We start from the raw sequence: 17,978 nt of genomic DNA, 5'->3' as shown, positions 1-17,978 counted from the left end.
TTACGTTTGGTTTTCCATGAAAGTAACATGGTGAACATAAAAAGAACAGCAGAGGCAGGGCACACTTGATACCACTCCACAAGATGAAGAGACCAGCTTGCTGGAGCAATGCACTTGTTTAAACCCAGAGAGGTGGGGGAGAGAGGCCAGCAATGAAGGATGTGTACCAATTACTGTTCCACACAGAATCCCATGGAGAGCAATAGTGCAAGAATCCCATTCATTTTGTTGGGATTCATTTATTTCCAAATGTTAAAAGTTACTGCAGCACATAACGTAGGCACAGTAATAACATCACTAGGGTACACTGGCCATTGTAGTTTGGACCATTGTGAAAGAATTTTTTATTGAAAAAAAACCAAACAAAACAAAAATCAACCAAAAAAGACCCCCCAAGCCTGAAAAGTGGGAGGAAGGAGACCAGTATTTAAAGAGATGTGTTGTATAATGTCTGCCACTGAAACCTTTGAAACAGGAAAATCAAATACTCTTTAAATTAAGATATGAATGCTGTCATAAAGTTTCAACATGGAATTAATAGACTGGGGGAGGAAAACATTCTGATAAAGCACTGCTACAGCAAAATACTGGAAAAAATTAAAGTGCACAAGTAGACCTACTGAAACCAGAGGAGCAAGATTTGAAGGTAAAAACATGTCCATGCTTAAATATTGGTTTTTTTTATGTGTTGAGTATCTGCTAATTGTCTTTACAAAAAAATCTGAATGAAGTTTCAGAGAACCTTTTTAAATTTCTTGTGAATTTAAAATCCTCTCCTACCTTAAACTAGGACCTAGAGAATTGAATCTAGGGGGAAGAAAATAAAGATTTATTCTAAATTTTAGATTTACATTTGGTAATTTGTGTTATACCTTATTTCATAAAACAGTTACTAAAGATTTTTCTGGCAAGCAATGGCACAGAATTGGGCATGAAGCGGTCTTGAAAAGGTCACCTACACCAGTATTTCTCAACCTCTTTACATCTAAAGCTCCCCTGAGCCTTTTTGAAAAAAAACCTGAATGGCTGTTTTGAGCAGTGTCATCACAATTCATCTCTGGCCCACTCCAAATCAGGTCTTAACTTCAAACATCTGTAAATTTTCCTCCAGTTTGCTACTGGGGAAACAGCTGCCTGTCAGATATGGCTGGTGACATATGAAGCAGCAAGATGGACTAAATCTGTGTATCTCAATCAGTGGACCATAGGGATGTCACAAGCAGTGGCAAGAAATGTTATCTGAACAAAAGCAGCAAGATGCAGAGATGCCACAATCTCTCCAGCCAAACTATCCTAGGGTTATAAATACCTCAGCCTGGGAAAGATTTTCCTAATACTAAACTTAAACCTTAAGCGAAACAATCCTTTTTACTTTTTGTCCTAATTACAATGGTTTTATGATTATTTACTCTAACCTCCACTCTCCTGGAAGCTATGCTATGACACATGGGAAACAAAGAAGTGGTTGGTGACAGCCAAGGTGGCTTCACCAGGGGCAAATCATGCCTGACAAATTTGGTGGCTTTTTATGGTGGAGATACAGCAGTGGTGGACAGGGGCAGAGCAGACTTGTGCCAAGCATTTGACACTGTCACATGCGACACCCTGGTCTCTCAACTGGAAAGATGTGGATGTGATGGATGGAATTCAGCAGGTTTCCCATGAAACTGAAGGTATACAGATTGGCAAGAAGAGAAGCAATAAACATTGGCAAGCAAAAATTAATGTTCATTTAGAAGATCAATAATCAATAAGAATAAATGCCAAATTCTAAAAGTCTATATATCTATCTACTGCTTCTTTCCTAGCCACAAGGCCTGTCAGAGAAGAAAATTAGATTGTTTTGACATAATTTGGTCTCGAAAAATCTGTGTTGGCTGTTAAAATTGGCATATACAATTTGAGATGTCAAAAGATTTAGATCATTGGAAAGGTAGGGCAAATAATTGAAGCTCTGATGGGTCTAACAAGACTGTCGTAATGAAGAAATCACTCAAAGGAACTTTGTTCAGCAGAGCTGAACCATCAAAACTGGAGCTAATACTCAGCCAACCTGCTAAAAGAGAACTACTTCTACTCTAAATTTATGCACTCTGTGTAGAGGAAAGCATGAACCAAATGTATGTAACACAATATAAATCTCAGAAGAAATTCCCTTCTTTCTGACATTGCTCTTCCTGTATAGCAAACTTGGTGACTGGCAGTACATTTTAATCCAAATATGCGCACATGCAAAATTACAGATACATCTTGCTCCCCCAGCGACTTTATAACATGTTGCTAGGTAACAGTGCATACAAGTCAGGTTTCAAGACCTTTAGTAAGTCACCATAAAATAACTGCATAGGCCTTTTGCATGAATAATATACATTTGTATCCTTTCTCTGATGCCAACAGAGCAGACACTGAAAACATGACTGTCTGCCAAACTGTGAACAGCTTCCCATCAACTGCTACATGAAAAGCCACACACCAAATTGTTGCACGTTCTCACAGCTTTCAGGCTATCCCCTCCCTCTCCTGCACTCTGCTCTCATCCCTGCTGCATGCAGCCACCAGAAGCACCACCCTCTCCAGGCCAGCCCTGCTGATGTGCAGAGCCTCTTCGTGCGCAGCAAGCCGAATTTAAGATCGACACTGGAACAACATGTGTGGGACAGCTGTTGGACAGTGTAAGATGGATTGCATATCATCAAGTCCAAATTTGAAGCTCAAGTAAAGAAATGTGCAGGCAAATCCAAACAGACTCACCCTGCCCGCTTTTTGTCAGTCACAATAATAATTTATATTGACAGATTATTTAATATTTTTTTTCAGGGGGAGGTCCTGTGGCTTCTTCAAACCAAGACAGCAAGCTTTTTGTGCCAGCCCAATTCACCTCCTGCTTGCCCTCAGCTGTTTTCTCTTTTCCTGGCTGGCTCCATGAAGCCTCAGTCTAGATTTCTTGTATTAACCCATTCTACTCAATTCCTCACAGAACTGTGATCCCAGAGGTATAAAGATCTGGGAAGATGAGGAAAGAAAGACTTTCCTAAACAGATGGCTGTGGTTTCACCAAGGCTGGGCATTAAGACAGAACTAATTCCTTCATTTATCTGACAATAAAATTTACTCAAATACAACTTACTTTCCATTTAAAGGAGAAAGTTGACTAATTATTTTCTGTTGTAAAGGTTTTCTCCTAGCTCCAAAGCCTAAAATGTCTCATGGGGACTGAGATCTCCCTGTGAAACAAAAGCTCCTTGAGTGACATTTTCCCTGACTTCCTTCTCTTCAAAAAATTCAAGGCCAATTTCAAAAACATTTGGCACAGAACACCTCCCCAGCATATCAACTGTTCTGAAGTATTCAGTCAAATCAATAAAAGAGCACATAAAATATAACAGATCCACCCTAAACACATCCTACACTTCAGTCTAGCACATGAATATCATTCTCACAGCGATAGTGAAAAAGCACTAAACACGTTTGGCATTAGATATGGATTTCAAGTAAAATAAAAATAATAATTTTTAAAAGTTGTATACGAATCTCTAGGACCACTGTTCTTTAAAAAGTGTTAGCAACAAAACACAAAAGCAGTAACATTCACACTTCCCATGCATTTGCTACACAGGCCTCAAATACTACTTGGAAAGGAAGGTGACCAGTACTTTACTGGTCCCTTTTAACAGGAGGGTAAAGGCAGAAAACTTAAAAACTGAATTTTTTAACATGCTGGGCACTTGGGTGACCCTCAGTGATTTCAAACTAGAACTACAGGTATTCAGTATGCCTGGAAAATGCATCACAAGAGATTTGCCAAGGTAAATGCTACTGAACATGAAAGCCTGGATAAACAGTTCTCACTCCTAATCCCAGCAATTAAACAGCAAAACCCCTCTCCTCTCACTGTTTCCCCTCTGCCCTTCATATACCTCTGCTATCAAAAGAAACAAGAAATTATAAGTTAAGAAGCTACAACATTTTGCTCCTGGCAATTCATTGACTTAGTAAAACCAAGACAAATTGTTTCCTAGCCTATAAAAGAGCTGCTCAATTACCTGACAGCTTCATTAGAAAATCTGATGCCATCTTGACAGAGATGTCTTGGCTGAATAGTGCTGATGCTGTATTGGCCACGAAGTCAGAGGAGTCTTTCAGCTTTGTGTTGTTTGGTGCTCTGTCAACAGTGCTAAGAGCAAAAGGTGCAGCTGGGGCGCCAGCGTCGTCTTTGGGCTCTTCCTTCACCAGCAAAGGCGGAACGCCCCCAGCAGCCTGCCCAGCCACCTCGGGTGTTTTGGATACAGATGCTGATCCTGGCAGGTCAGGCCCTTCCCTCTGTGGTCCCGGGCAGGAGTCACTGTTTAGCTGTGGTGACCCCTTCACCTCAGTTTCTGGCATTTCCTCCTTCACTTTAGACTCTGTCCTGAGGAAATGCTGGTGGCAGCGCATGTGGAGTTTCAGGCTGAAGTGGCGGGAGGAGGTAAAAGGGCACAGCTGGCATTGGAAGGTCTCACCCCTGTCTTGGTGCTGATGAACCTGGTTCAGGAGGTGAAAGATAAAAGCTTGTATTAAGTCAAGTAGATTAACAGAATTGCAGAAATCTCAACTCTGTTTCCCACTGTTTGAAAAAAAAGAAAAAGAAAATATTAACTAATGAGTGAACTTGTCATTGTGAGCACTTGGAAAGTGCTCAGACTCCAAGAACAGTAGGATTCTTTCACACAAGTCAAAGAACATAAGCATCAGACTCAAGTGAAAACAGCAAAAAAAAAAAAGCCAGGAACATCTGTTTCTGCAGCTTGGAAATGATGATGTCTGCTTTGGATCAAACAGTCCTTACAATCAGATCCTGATGACCTGTCAGTGCATAAAGACTTCCAAGCTATAACTAATAGCTTTCTTGATTAAAAAACAAACATCACTCTGTGCAACCTAACTAATAAAAATTGTTCAGAGCAACCCAGCTAAGAAAAGCCCCCAACCAATACAGCAATGTCCACCATTGATTTATGTATCATTAGAGTAAAAACACAGCACCTGGCAGTACCAAGGAGCTATTGAAACAGTGTGCTGCAAATTCATTCTGCCAGAAAATAAACAGCTCTTTTATGATACAATAGAAACATGAGCGATGGTGTCTGCCGTTTATTCTAGTTTATCAGTCAATTAAGGATCACAGTTAATCTTACTGCCCTCATATTTGGGCTGCAGGCTCTTTGTCATGGAGCCTGCAGGCTCCAGCATGAATGCAATGCCTGCCATCCCCAGGCTCGATCCCGATTACCTTTCAGAGGGAGCTCCATCCATCCATACGTAATGGATCAGGTATTATATGAACAGACACACTCATTAAACTATATCAGCTACAGCCATATAATTATACAATGTCTTGCTTCATACAGTACTCATTAAAGGGAAGGAGCAACTGAGCCCAGCAAAATAGCAGCAAGGGTGTTGAAAAATCTTTTCGCTATGGCTTCACAAATAAATTTTAAATCCTGACAGCAGCACTCCAGGCTACTCCCTGCAAAAAGGCTGGCAAATACATACATTTGTTCCTTACTAATGGATGAACACGTGATCAGGACACACTGGCACCAGCTGAGCTCCACACATTCGCTTTCACTTGTGACTCAAGTTGGTTGGAAACATTTCAGTGAGACAGATTTTTGTTGGAAAATGGCAATTTGTTGAATGCAAAATATTTCACCTGAAACATGGAGGGGTTTGATGAACTCCTGGCAAACAAGGTGTGATTCCCTTACCCTACTGAGTGGCACTCTTCCTTCCTCCTGCTCCCTGGGCTTGGCTCAGAAGAAGCCAGATGTGCCAGGGATCTAAGGTTTGCTGCTACAGCTTAGGAGTCCAAAAACCCTGAGGGCTGCAAATCTACACCAGGGAGCTTGGAAAGCCTAGCTTTAGCGAAGGCTTTCAGCACTTTCCAGTCTCCTGCAGAGCTGAGCTCTAGCTGAGGGTCCTGGTGCAGACACCACAGTGCCCCAGGCTAACAGCAGCATTTCCCAAACAAGGCTCTGTCAGAATTCAGGCTGGAGCTTCACACAGTGCTAGACTCGGCCTGATTAACTTCCTATGTTGTAAGAGGAACTCAGTCACAAGCTCAGATCCAGGATTTCCAGTTCTACACAAGCTCAGAACTCAGGTCTGCTGAAATGTGGAGCTGGGGGATGCCCCCATTTTTGCACTTTTTGTATTCAGTGAAGACACATTTCACCTGTGCCATGTAACTTTTCATTCAGTGGTTCTTCGGTGGTTCTGGAGGTGCTAGACAGATAGCAAGAGAGAATTTCTTTTGGACAGAATGACATTCTCAATACTGTCTAAGCATGACATTTACAAACAAAGCAATTCTGGAATCCTATAATTGCACCTGACAACAACTAAAAGAAAAAAAAAAAGAAGCTAATGCTAATCTAACACATATTTAAAGCAACCTTGCAGAAGAATAGCAGCACAATAAATTCTAAATATTAGCAGGTTACAATGAAAATGCCAACCAGATTGCTAGTGTACTCTAGTAGAAGCAGGATGGTCTGTGAGCACAGCAGTGTGTGAGCACTCTTCACAGAGAACACCGAGATGTACTCAGGGCAGCCAGCACCCTCACCATGGCAACTTTATCTCTTACACCCACAGATTCTGTGTGCCAGGGTTTCTCTCCAGGATCCCCTTCAATCAGCATTTCCCTGCCTATGTGTTTAACCACATCTTCCAGAGTTCCTTATCACAACCATTGATCCCATGCCTTCAGAAGGCTGTCACTGCAGCAGGCAGGTGACAGAGCCTGTGTGGGAGCCCACCTCCTCTCCCTGGGAGTATGGCATGCCACCCCTGCAATACCTTTTGAGAATGGAAGAAAATAGGAGCCACTGATTCATTTGATTTGAATTTTTTTCTCCTGCTCGAACTTCATCACCAATGGATTTCTCATAAAATAAAGAGCGTTTCTCACTCACAGCCAAGGAATGACAGACTTCAAACCCAAATATTTTGAGTATTGAAAGGAAAAATTTTAGACCAAGAAAAAATTTAAAAAAACCATTAAGGCAAAGATTTGGCCCCCCCAATATCCAGAGTACATTTCCACCATAAGATTTTAACTCTTATTTTATTAAAATAATAAATAACATTAATTAAAACATTTGAACGCTAAGACTAAGCTAAAATACCACTAGAGGAAAATCTAGCCCTTATTTTCTCATTCAGCAGCAGCTAAAAGATCCAAGAATTGCCATTCTTTGCCATTTGGGGGAAAGAGTCAAGGCAGAAACTACTTGCTGCAGAATGAAAAACAAGAAACCCCGCAGAGCTACACAGAAAGCCACAGGGGAGATTTAGGCCTCGCAATATTAGACTCCAAAAAGCTGCCTGCTCCCTCCATGAGGCAGAGAATGGCTCTTATACTGTGCTAATGCTACCTAAACCATCAGATGTCTTCTTTAGACTCCAAGAGGCTCTTCCTGCAAGAACCACAGGCAGGAGGAGACAAGAGTGCAGCTGGCAGGTTTTCCCCAAAGTACCAGTCTGAGCCCAGCTGCTGCCAGATTTGGATCTCTCTGAATTACACTGCAACAAACCACAGTGCACAACCTGCTCATACACAATGCTCCTTTCAAAATCCCAGAAAACTGCTGTTTGACTTATGCCAGAACCACTTAAGGGCTTCTGGCTTCAGAGTTTATTTCCTTTAACCAGGGATGTTCTCCTTGACTGGGCAAAGGACTTGTATCATGTCAATTCTGACCCTGCAGCCTGCCCAGTCTCAAATGATATTTTGTGGTTCTGCAGTTTTTTCAGTGTGTGCTTGCTATGACACTTGCAGTAATTTTCACAGAATTACCAAATCCTTACAAACTTCAGGCCTTGTTTGAGGACTTGGGTACAAGTTATCTCTTGGTAAGAATTTTAAATTTTTGTTTCTCTCAGTTTCTCTTGCTGCCTCTTCATTCTCACATTACAAGAAAGAAAAAAAAAGAGGCCATTCAGTTCATCTTCTGTATCAAGCATTATTCTGATCACACCTCTGTCGCTCTTCTGGCACTCCCATTCTTTTCAGCTTCTTTCTTCAAAGGCAGTCCTTTCTTGCCATCCTACTAATAATTTTCACTACCAGCTTTTAAAATCCCTTCTATTTCTCATGTCTTTTCTAATGCAGTGACCAGAAGTGGCAGCATACCATATGCTAATAGTAACATTGTTACATTTTCAGTGTTATTTCTGTTTTATTCTCCAGACACTCAAATATCTAATGTGCTTTTTAACCACTGCTGTGCATGCCAAGAAAAGGTTTTCATTGAACTGTCTATAACAATATCCAGATATTTTTCCTGAGCAGTTACAGTTCATTATATCCGACAGGCAGGTGCATTATTAGACTCTGGTTTCCAAGGTACAGTACTTTCTATTTGTCAACAATAACTTCATTTGCCCCCTTGTTTATCAGGCAGCCATCCTCCTTTTGTTCCCTTTCAAGCTTTGCCTTTTTTAATCTCAATACATGCACATAAGGTTGTACCATCAATAATTCTCTTCCCCACAGTCATCACTCTGTGTAGATCACATTTGCTAAAATATGCACAATTTCACTTTTAGTAATGGAACACCCCTCTGTTAGCCTTTTGTCATGCTTAAAATTGCTAATTCCTTCCTACCCTTTGTTTTACTGTCTCTTGGTGAATTTCTAATTTGCCATAGTACATCACATTGCTTAATTTATTTGGCAGCTTCTCTGTGAGAAGCTTTGCCAAAGGCTTTTTTTATAGACCAAATAAATTTCAACTGATTTTAGAGTCCATGATTTTCCTGACGTGCTCAAAACATCTTAGTAGAGGAACATATGATTCTCTTTTACAGAATCCACATGTCCCTCTCCTATCACATCCTTTGTATCAATGTGCAGGTTTTTCTGTTACTTTTGTTGTTTTGGTTTGGGTTTTTTGTTGTTGTTCTTTTTTTTTGGTTTTTTTTTTTTTGTGGACATTGTAACTTTCCTGGTATCATAAGCCACTTCTTAAGTCATATTTTCATACTTCTAAGCTACATCCCTGCTGATTTACCAGCCATACACATGTACCACAGTTACAAATACAGGTGATCCCACCAAAGAGGGTAAAACAGGAGTAGGGGTGAGGAAAAGGGTGACACAGGCACATCCTGCAATTTTGTGGTACTGCTGAGGTTGATCTTTTCCCTTCCCCTTCCCTAAAGCTGGGTAATGCTTTGCACAGACTCTACTTTCTGGTTATGAGACACAGGCATTCACGTTTCTTTTGTGGGATTATTTTAAAAACTGAGTACACTTTCCATTTTAACATCTAGCATGTGCCCTCTGCTTTTTCATTTCATGCTCTTTTCCAACAAATTCCCTCATTTTTAAAATATTGCATTTTCAAAAGTTTAGTGCTGTGTTACTAGTTTTGATCTGATCCTTCCCCTTAAGACACATATGTTATTTATATAGTATTTTCTTTTTTACAGTATTTCCTTGCTTTGCTTGAAAACAAGGGGGAAAAAAGGTCTCTCTGCAGTGCTGGCCTGGATTAGGTGTTAAAAAAATTATTTTTTGAAAAGATTTAAGGTCCTGTCTTATGCTTGTCCCATATGCAAAAAGTGAGATTAAAAGGGAGATACTTGAAGTCATTTCTGTGCCTGTCTGAGACTCTGGGCACAGATTTTATGTGTTGAAAAGCTATGCAAGTTTTCATTAGCTCCCCTCAGCTGCTGGGGAGGTCATGGAATCACAGGTGCCTCCCAGGGGTCTTCAAGTTTAACTTAAAAAATTAACAAAACCCCCTCCCACAAAACACATTCAACCTCCCTCTCCCAAGAGGTGAAGATGCTTTGAAAAGAACCAGTCCTATACTTCACCAAAATGGATTAGGAAAGCTCATGCAGTTATCTGGCACTAGCTGAGGAAGAAAGAAAAAAAAGCAAATCACCAAGGGGAACTGAACACCTGGCCCCATTCCTCAGGACCTTTCCTGATTCCTGCTATCATGTCATTAATAGGCTCCCTAACTGCAAGGCTGATCATAACCCTCTTTGTTCTAGGCAAGAACATTAATCTGGCTCTCACTGAGATGGTTGCTCTTCACAAGTAGGAAAATCCTGTGGTTGAGCATCACATGTCCTGCCGACCACTGCACTGAACCTTCCTGTTAAGCTTCATCTTCCCTCATTTTCTATCAAACTCTCATGTTTCACCACATGTCCACAATGCCAAACTTCTTTTCCACTGCTACAACAGATAGCTCATCCATTCCTGCCTTATGCCTATATAGCAGCACAAGGAACAGTTATAGATATTGGTTTTGGCCATATGCTCCTCTTCTTCACTGCCCCTTCCAAGTGCTCAGCTAATATCCTGTTGCTTTCTTGGAACATATCTGGATGATCTCACAGCCTATCTGTCCACCAATTGCTGAGGAAGATATGTGCATGATCCAAAGGCACCAATTGGCCAAAGTCTGACTGGTGCTTGTGGTATTGCTCTGAGGAAAATGTAATCCCTACCAGGAAAACCAGAAAAGCTTAACTACATCTTGCTGAATTACACCACAACTTTCCATTGCCTTCTGCAGAAGAAGTACATAGTCTCAAGAAGAAAACATATTCCAACCGAACATATATTTTGATAAATAGAGAGAAGGACTCAAGAATAATACTTACTGCCTGCTTGGACAAGACACCTCTCTCAGTTACCCATTCATTTTCTCCAGCTTCATTTTCAGTTCAGTGCTCTCAGCATCCCTGGAAACCATGCTGTGATACCAGAATCAGCTCCCCCCACATTATTGGGAATAAGAGCCCAAACTTGTAGTTATGCATGTGCTACAATTTGCCTCCAAAAAAAAACCTAATAAAATTCTGCACTACATCTATTTTAGAATTTTTATAAGGTGCCTATCACTGTGGAATCTAAACGCAATATAACAATTATAGTTAACACTCCATGCCTTAAAAGGCAGGCTACTCAGCCCCCCTTGTTTGTTGTGTGTCTGTGTGGAAACTTTCCTTCTGTTTCCCTTCTTGCTCCTTTCACTTCCTCGCCTCCAGTTGTGAGCTGGCCCTGGCAAAGTGCCCTTAGTGGAAGAAAGCTTCATCCATGAGGTGGGTAGCACATGCAGATCTGAATACGGGTCAGGGCTGGAATCAGTCCAGCTCTCTATTAAGATTCTCTCCATAGCAGGGGACAGAACCCCAGAAATGTTGGCAATGTTGTGTTCTGGGTCAGTCACATAGACATATTACAATTATCATAAAATTACACAGTGTATATATATTATATAGTTATGGGTCATTAGCCTAAAGACACAGTAAGGAAGGCCCATGTGGACACACAGACCACTCATGGAAATTAAATCGCCAAATAACCAGTTTCGGTGGAGAATGCCTACAAGACCCTAGGAAAAAAAAATAAGGCGGTTCAAGCTCATGGCTATGTTGCCTAGTAGGACACAAAAGCAAAATAATCAGATTTTGAGGACTGCAGCTGAACAAAACACATTTTGCCTCTTATCCTTATCAACAGAGAAAAAAAAATGAAAACCAAAGAGTCGCATAAACAAAGATTTTAAGGTAATTTACCTTCCCCTGGAAAAAAGCTTGGCTTGTTACAGCATCCTGGAATAAAAGTTAGCTTGTAATGAATGACACCAGCCCAGTACCTTAGTTCTGAGTGGCCTTTTTGGTTTTGAAAAATCTGTCTTCACCTGTAGCCGCAGCTGACACATGGGGAGAAATGGGTGGAGAAGCAGAAGCAGCTCTACCTTTAAGGGCTGCCTGCCAGAAAGGAAACAAGGCCAGGTAGCTCCCAAAGGATACTAAGGAAATAGGAAAACCAACACACCCAGCTGGCATAACCAGAACACTGCATCCTAAGTAGTTCCCAGCTGTACTGTACCATTTCTGGTGAGCATTTAGTCCATTTTGAATGCTGTTGGCAATGTTGTTCCAGTTTTTATAATAACATATACATATAGATTTAAAGGCAGCACTGTTTATCATGGAAAAAGAAATCTCATTAAAAAAAAGTTTTTGTTATCAGTTTAGGATAAAATCCTGTTACCAATTTATACTTCCAACTAAAGGAATTCAAATTATGTCTGACACTTTTGGACAAAGACTAACATGCCCCTTCCTCATTCACCTGCTTCAGTTTTGATGTGATAGAAAGTAATTCTATTAATGGCTTAGTCAGTTGAGAAAAGTGTATGAAACTGAAACTAACGTCAAATATTATCTTTCAGATTGTTGTGCTTGTGATTCTTTGCATCTATCTGTAAGACCAAAAAACAAATGCAAACCACCTGGTTTTGTAAGACAATTGCTTTCACCTCAAATAAGGACAGCTCTGCCAACAAAGATGCCCAAGTCCATCATGACCTTTATGACTGGACTGCAGTGATGGAGGAGACTTCAGCTCAGGCCTCCACAGTAAGGCTGAAGGTGGCTGCAATCTCTTACACTGAGTCAAGCAAGCCTGACTTTGACCTCAGGGGTTTCTAACTAAGCATTACCCAGTCACAGTCACAATATTACCAAATAATTAACACTGCATGCTACATGATTGTACAAGGAAGTATGTTTTATTCAGATGCAGGCTCAGTTAATGAAAGCATTAATGCTGGGAGGGGAGCAGAAAAAGGCACAAGGGGCTCAGGAAGCCATCACTTTAAGAACACACAGAGATGGTGAAAAAGTCCCTGATTTTGTCCAACATCCTACCTGTGACCACCTGCAGAAATCACCATGCCAAAAAGGAAGGGATGGTCCGTCAACCTTCAAACAACATTTTTTTTTCCAAAAAGGCAAAAAAAAAATTAAAAATGCAGAGAACAATTATTTCTGCAGGGAACAATAGGGATGTCCTTTACAAAGCAGGGGACAGCAACAGGTCTTTGCCAGGGAGTAATAAGCTTCTAGGTGATGCACACTTCTCTGCAGGTTGTCAACAGCTGAAAACAAACAAAAACTCCCACTTTCTTTCCATGCTGGGTTCCCATCCTATCTATTCATCCTCTGCTTAGGTTGGCCATCTGTGCCCTCTAGTCAACATGGAACAGCAAGTCCTAAAAGAGAGAGCCAAAATCACTGAGTTTACTTGGTAAGGATTAGCATGATACACTGAGGATGCCTGGGAACAGGGCACTGATCTACAGTAGAAGTGTTAAGGAATGAGCCTTCAGACTATAGGGGGATGATTTAAGACCTAGCAACAATTTAAACCATAGCAAGATCTGATGTTGTGACAAGAGGAATCTGAATAATTTACACAGAAGGGAACAGCTTCTTGAGTGTAAGCAAGGCCATACTCTCATCCAGTAAACCAAGATTCTGCAATAGCATGTATGAAACCTGAACAGGCATTTCTGTCCCCCCTCACACCAGTCTGATACCCTGTTACACACATTCATCTAAAACAGAAACAATGGTAATTATAATAAAATATTTCACTATTATTATAAAACTCAACTGCATTAACAAGAGAAATGTTTTCACTTCAGCTTATCAATCAAAGGGCTAAGAGGACAGGTAACCATTTTAACTTCCTCAAGAATATTCTACAGCTTGCAAGACTCAGCACTTTCTGTTGCAACCATGTAGTACTTCAGCTAAGCAGACAATCAGTTTCTTCATGTTTTTATATTTTTCTGTATCAACACAGATGTTGCTTCCTTCAGAAGGTCATTTTCAGCTTGAGCACAAAACTTAGTCTGAGTTAAAAACACATTTTAAACCTGAAAACAAAATATTACAGTATGATCTATCATTCATTTTGGTTTGGATGATTCACTTCTGAAATGCCCACAGTTAAAAGCTACAGCAAGAAAAAAGTTAAAACTGCAGGCCTGCCTGTAGAAAGTGATGGAGAGATCCCTGCTAGAGCTGGCCAAGGTGGTTTGCCCACTTACAGTGAGACACTGGCATGCAGGGTTATTATCATGCACTGGCACCCTGGGAGTAGCACTGAGAGGACTGTGGTGTCACATCCCAACCAACATCCCTGCTTCTGGTGCTTCCAGGTCTGGAACTGAATCAGCCACATACAGCTTGTGCTGCACCCAACTGACATAACCCAAGGCAGTTTCCACATTGCATAAAATGGAAAGGCCAGCAATGGAATGAAAGTGATTTCTTTCTTTTCATGGCCTCTTTACTTAAGTACAGGCATCATTTGTAGTACAGCCAGGGAAATTTTGTTCTTGCAAATGCAAATGAAATAGCTTTGTTATACTATCACTTTTTGACTGATGATTTGAGTATTTTGATTGTCAGTAAAGATTTCCCTTACCTTCATGTGTGATTTGAGATTGTCCTTGCGTGCACAGCGGAAAGGACAGAGAGGGCACTGATGGCTCTTCAAACCTGTGTGAATCACCATGTGCCGTTTCCAGTAGCTCTTCCTCTTGATAACCAAACCACAGATGGGACACTGGAAAGGTTTTCCCCCTTCTTCTTCTGAGGCTTAGCAGGAAGAAAAAGAGAGGATCCTTTACAGCCACTTGTCAAATACTTTCCCCTTGTAAACATGCTCAAGATATCATTTCTCAATGATTTCTCAAGTTTCATCTGTAAAGAGACATGGTTGAACAACAACAGGTATCAGAAGTTTCCATTCCCCCCTGCATATACCTTTTCCCCTGGATCTAGTTATTATCCCTCTGAGAAAGGTCACCATAATTTATAAAGGTTAATGCTCCAAACTTCCTTTCACTAATCAGTAGAGGATGCTACTCTCTCTCACCTGGGTCCTAATGTTCCTTGTAATTGAACTGCACTGAGATGAATGCCTCTCATAATCATCACTTTTCGGCTTCATTTCCTATCAAAGGCTGGTTGTAGCAGAGTATAGAAAATATGCATAACTGTTAAAAAATGATCAATTTCCACATGTGATGGTTAGACAGCAGCATGGAAGAATCCACAACTTAACTGAAAAGCATTCTGGTATTGCATGACAGATATATTTAACACCAGAACTGAAAGACTTTGGAAGTCCTGCTGCTGAAATGGTTTAGTTATGGCTCAAGCAGATACTGCTGCAGCATCAGCCATCAAAGGTCTCCAGGTCATAGGTTTCCTTCTGCTCCTCTAATTGCCAGGGCTTTAAATCTACTGCCTTTCTAAATGTCTGCACTCTGCTTTACTGCTCAATTCACCTAAAAAAAGGATTTGGTGGCATTGATCAGGAAAATATGGTTAGACTTCCAATTGCAGAACCATCACAAGGCTGAAGGAGAAATTCCCTGCTGCTGACTTTGCACAACTAACCCTCGCATCCATCCAACCTCTCACAACAATTTCCTCTCATTATTATAAAGGAAGGCCTACTATTACAGTGGAACTGGATGTCCTTTTCCTCACTGTAAAAGAAAAGACTGTTTTCAAATACCCAGAGCTCAGCAATGTGCATCTTGCTATTCAAAAATTCTCTCAGACTATTTAATCTCATTACTATCACTGATAAGAATCTAGCAAATATCAAATTCCCTTGATGAGGAACTAAGTGATAAAAACCTCCAGAAAGATCTGTCTCATCCCGAAATACAATTCTTGCAATTAAGTAGGAAACAAACTCACTGTAATTCAACTGATTAGGCAGTCATTATGTAAGTACATAAAGGGACACAATGTCAAAGCATGTACTATTGCAAGTTCAGAAATTCTCCTTGTAAAATATTTTATCAGACCTAAAATATCAAATAGTTCCCCTCTCTGACTCTCTATAAAGAGCAAGCCAAAACCAATGCCATAACTGCTTATGTTTGTTTTAAAATATTTTCACTTTTTTCTTCACAAAAGGCAGGAGAGAGACAAACCGCAGAAAAAAATACGTGGGTGGCTTTTTTACCTATCATGTCTTTTCTTTCTGTCACATATTTTCTTCAGCCTCTGGTTATCACCCAGAAGAGAAATGTGTAACAAGATATCACCTGGTTTTGACCCCCTTAAAAATAAATCTGCAATCAAGATCAATCAATGGTGATCTAGCACATTACAAAATATGCAAGCAAGTGGGATGAATGCATGTGACCTTACCAATAACAGTGCCAATTAGTGTTACTCAGGAATTGTGCCAGTGTGCTCCAGAGCTGAACCATGTTAGCTCTATACTGCATGAAGCTCAGAATAAAATCAGGGGTTTCAGCTTTCCTTCATTTATATTGATGTCTATTTTATATCACAACAGTACTTCAGTGAGGAGAGAATCAGCCAGTGCTTCCCAAAGAAGTTTTGGGAACACAATTACAAGCATCACAGGCATTAAGGTACACCAAATAAGTATTCAGTCAGTAAAAGAAAGGTATGTCACCCACACTCTTTCAAAACAACCAGAACTTAACAGATATTTCAGGCTCCCTTTTCAACTTCATCCCAAATGTGTAAGCAGTTTATAAAACTGGCAATAGTAACAGATTGATAGAAAAGTTAATCTCCTCTGTACCAATTTACTATAATAAACATGCAGGTCATGATTAGGCTGACCAAACCTGACATGCCATTTCAGAGGCAACTACACTCTGATAAGCCATGGCTCCAGCTCCTTGCCTGAAATAATTCTGAGCAAATAGCTCAATGTGGTGGACTAAAGAGCAGCAGGCATGCTCTTGTTATTAACTTACTCCTCTTTAAATAGCCTCCATCCTTGCTGTTCCTTACTTACATCTAATTAATCTACTGAGTATTGATCTCATAACCAAAGCTACACATTGCTGGTGGGGAAGTGAATCAGATCCATAACAGCAAAGCAAACTCATCAGTGTAAAAGTTCAATGTGTGAGTCTGGGGAAAAAGACCTCTCAAGCTATACCTACTGGGAAAAGATAATTCTCTCGTGGTACAAGACAAAAAAATCTCAAGGAACAATCAGACACACACAACAAGGTAAAGCATTATATAATTATATACCTTTTTTTTGTTTTGGATTTTTTCAATATTTTCATGCCATAAGGTTTTCTGAGCAAAAGGAATCAGGAATATGTAACATTTATTTTCACGGCAAATGTACACATTCAGCTTTTAGCTTATGTTACTCTAAAAGGACTTCATCTGAACTAATGACAACCTTCGGCCAGGCCCATGCCAAGAATAGTTTGCCACTTTAATTGCCTTGGCAAAACACAGCAGTTAAGCATTTGCAGAACACATGTGTAACACAGAGCAAAAACTGGTACTGGCTGTTACTCATTGCATCCCTCCTCCTCCTCTTCCAAGGGAGACATGAGCACTGTCCATCCAATAGCTACTAAGCTATGCTAAACTTCTAAACTATGAGTGTTGACCATGAGCTGCACAGGGACACACTGGGCCTCAGGAAACCCCTAAACAAAGAGGTTAGGGCAGAAAAACAGCAGGGCAATTACACAACATGCATGTCAGGCTTCATATCTGTACACTGGCTTGCCACACCTGTGCAGCCAGGCTAGTACTCCTGATAAAACTCAGCCTGATAAAGCTGGAATATACTAAACCACTTTGTGCATCTCATGAAGATATCTGCCATGCTTCCTTTTCCTTTGCAGCAGAACACTGATGACACCTGAAGCCATATGCTCCACCAGAAATTTGAATCCGTGATGTGAACTTTTTATAGAAAGAGATGAAAGAAATTATTTTTCCTTATTTTGAAGATGGATCATTTAAATTCCCCTGCATGGCTTGCCAGCTCTTTAAAGCTTTTGTTACCCAGACAGTTTCTTCTTATTCCCTATAACCCTGATTCCTTGACTGTCAACAGCTGGAACTGATGAAGGAAAGTCAGATGTGTAAAATGGTTCTTGTTGAGCAAATTAGAGAAATGCAGTTTAGTTGGATTTTTCTTTTTTTGTTAACAACAAAGGATTGTAAAAAAAAAAAAACCTAATGAAAAGTGGCAACACAATAATATACTCTGGTAAATTAGGACAGGATAGTAAGCGATTACACAAAAGTCCATTTGTGACAAAGACAGCAGGAGGGAGAATTCTCCCTTG

At 40.4% G+C, this 17,978-nt stretch overlaps 1 protein-coding gene across 6 annotated transcripts in view; it reads right to left on the bottom strand.

Moving 5' to 3' along the window:
• ZNF827 (zinc finger protein 827) overlaps nucleotides 1-17,978 on the bottom strand; it is a 114,512-nt gene that overhangs the window by 56,647 nt on the left and 39,887 nt on the right. For all 6 annotated transcript variants that reach the window (XM_039710376.1, XM_039710377.1, XM_039710379.1 and 3 more), the window contains 2 exons: nucleotides 14,297-14,469; nucleotides 4,044-4,521 (listed from right to left, as the gene is read on the bottom strand). In XM_039710376.1, the coding sequence (XP_039566310.1) occupies nucleotides 4,044-4,521; nucleotides 14,297-14,469 (651 nt within the window). The remainder of the gene's footprint in view (nucleotides 1-4,043; nucleotides 4,522-14,296; nucleotides 14,470-17,978) is intronic.

Source organism: Passer montanus, unplaced genomic scaffold, assembly GCF_014805655.1.
Source record: "Passer montanus isolate IOZ18808 unplaced genomic scaffold, ASM1480565v1 scaffold23, whole genome shotgun sequence".
NCBI lineage: Eukaryota > Metazoa > Chordata > Aves > Passeriformes > Passeridae > Passer > Passer montanus.
Note: the sequence above shows the minus strand (reverse complement) of the source record. Positions and strands in the feature narration are given on the sequence as shown.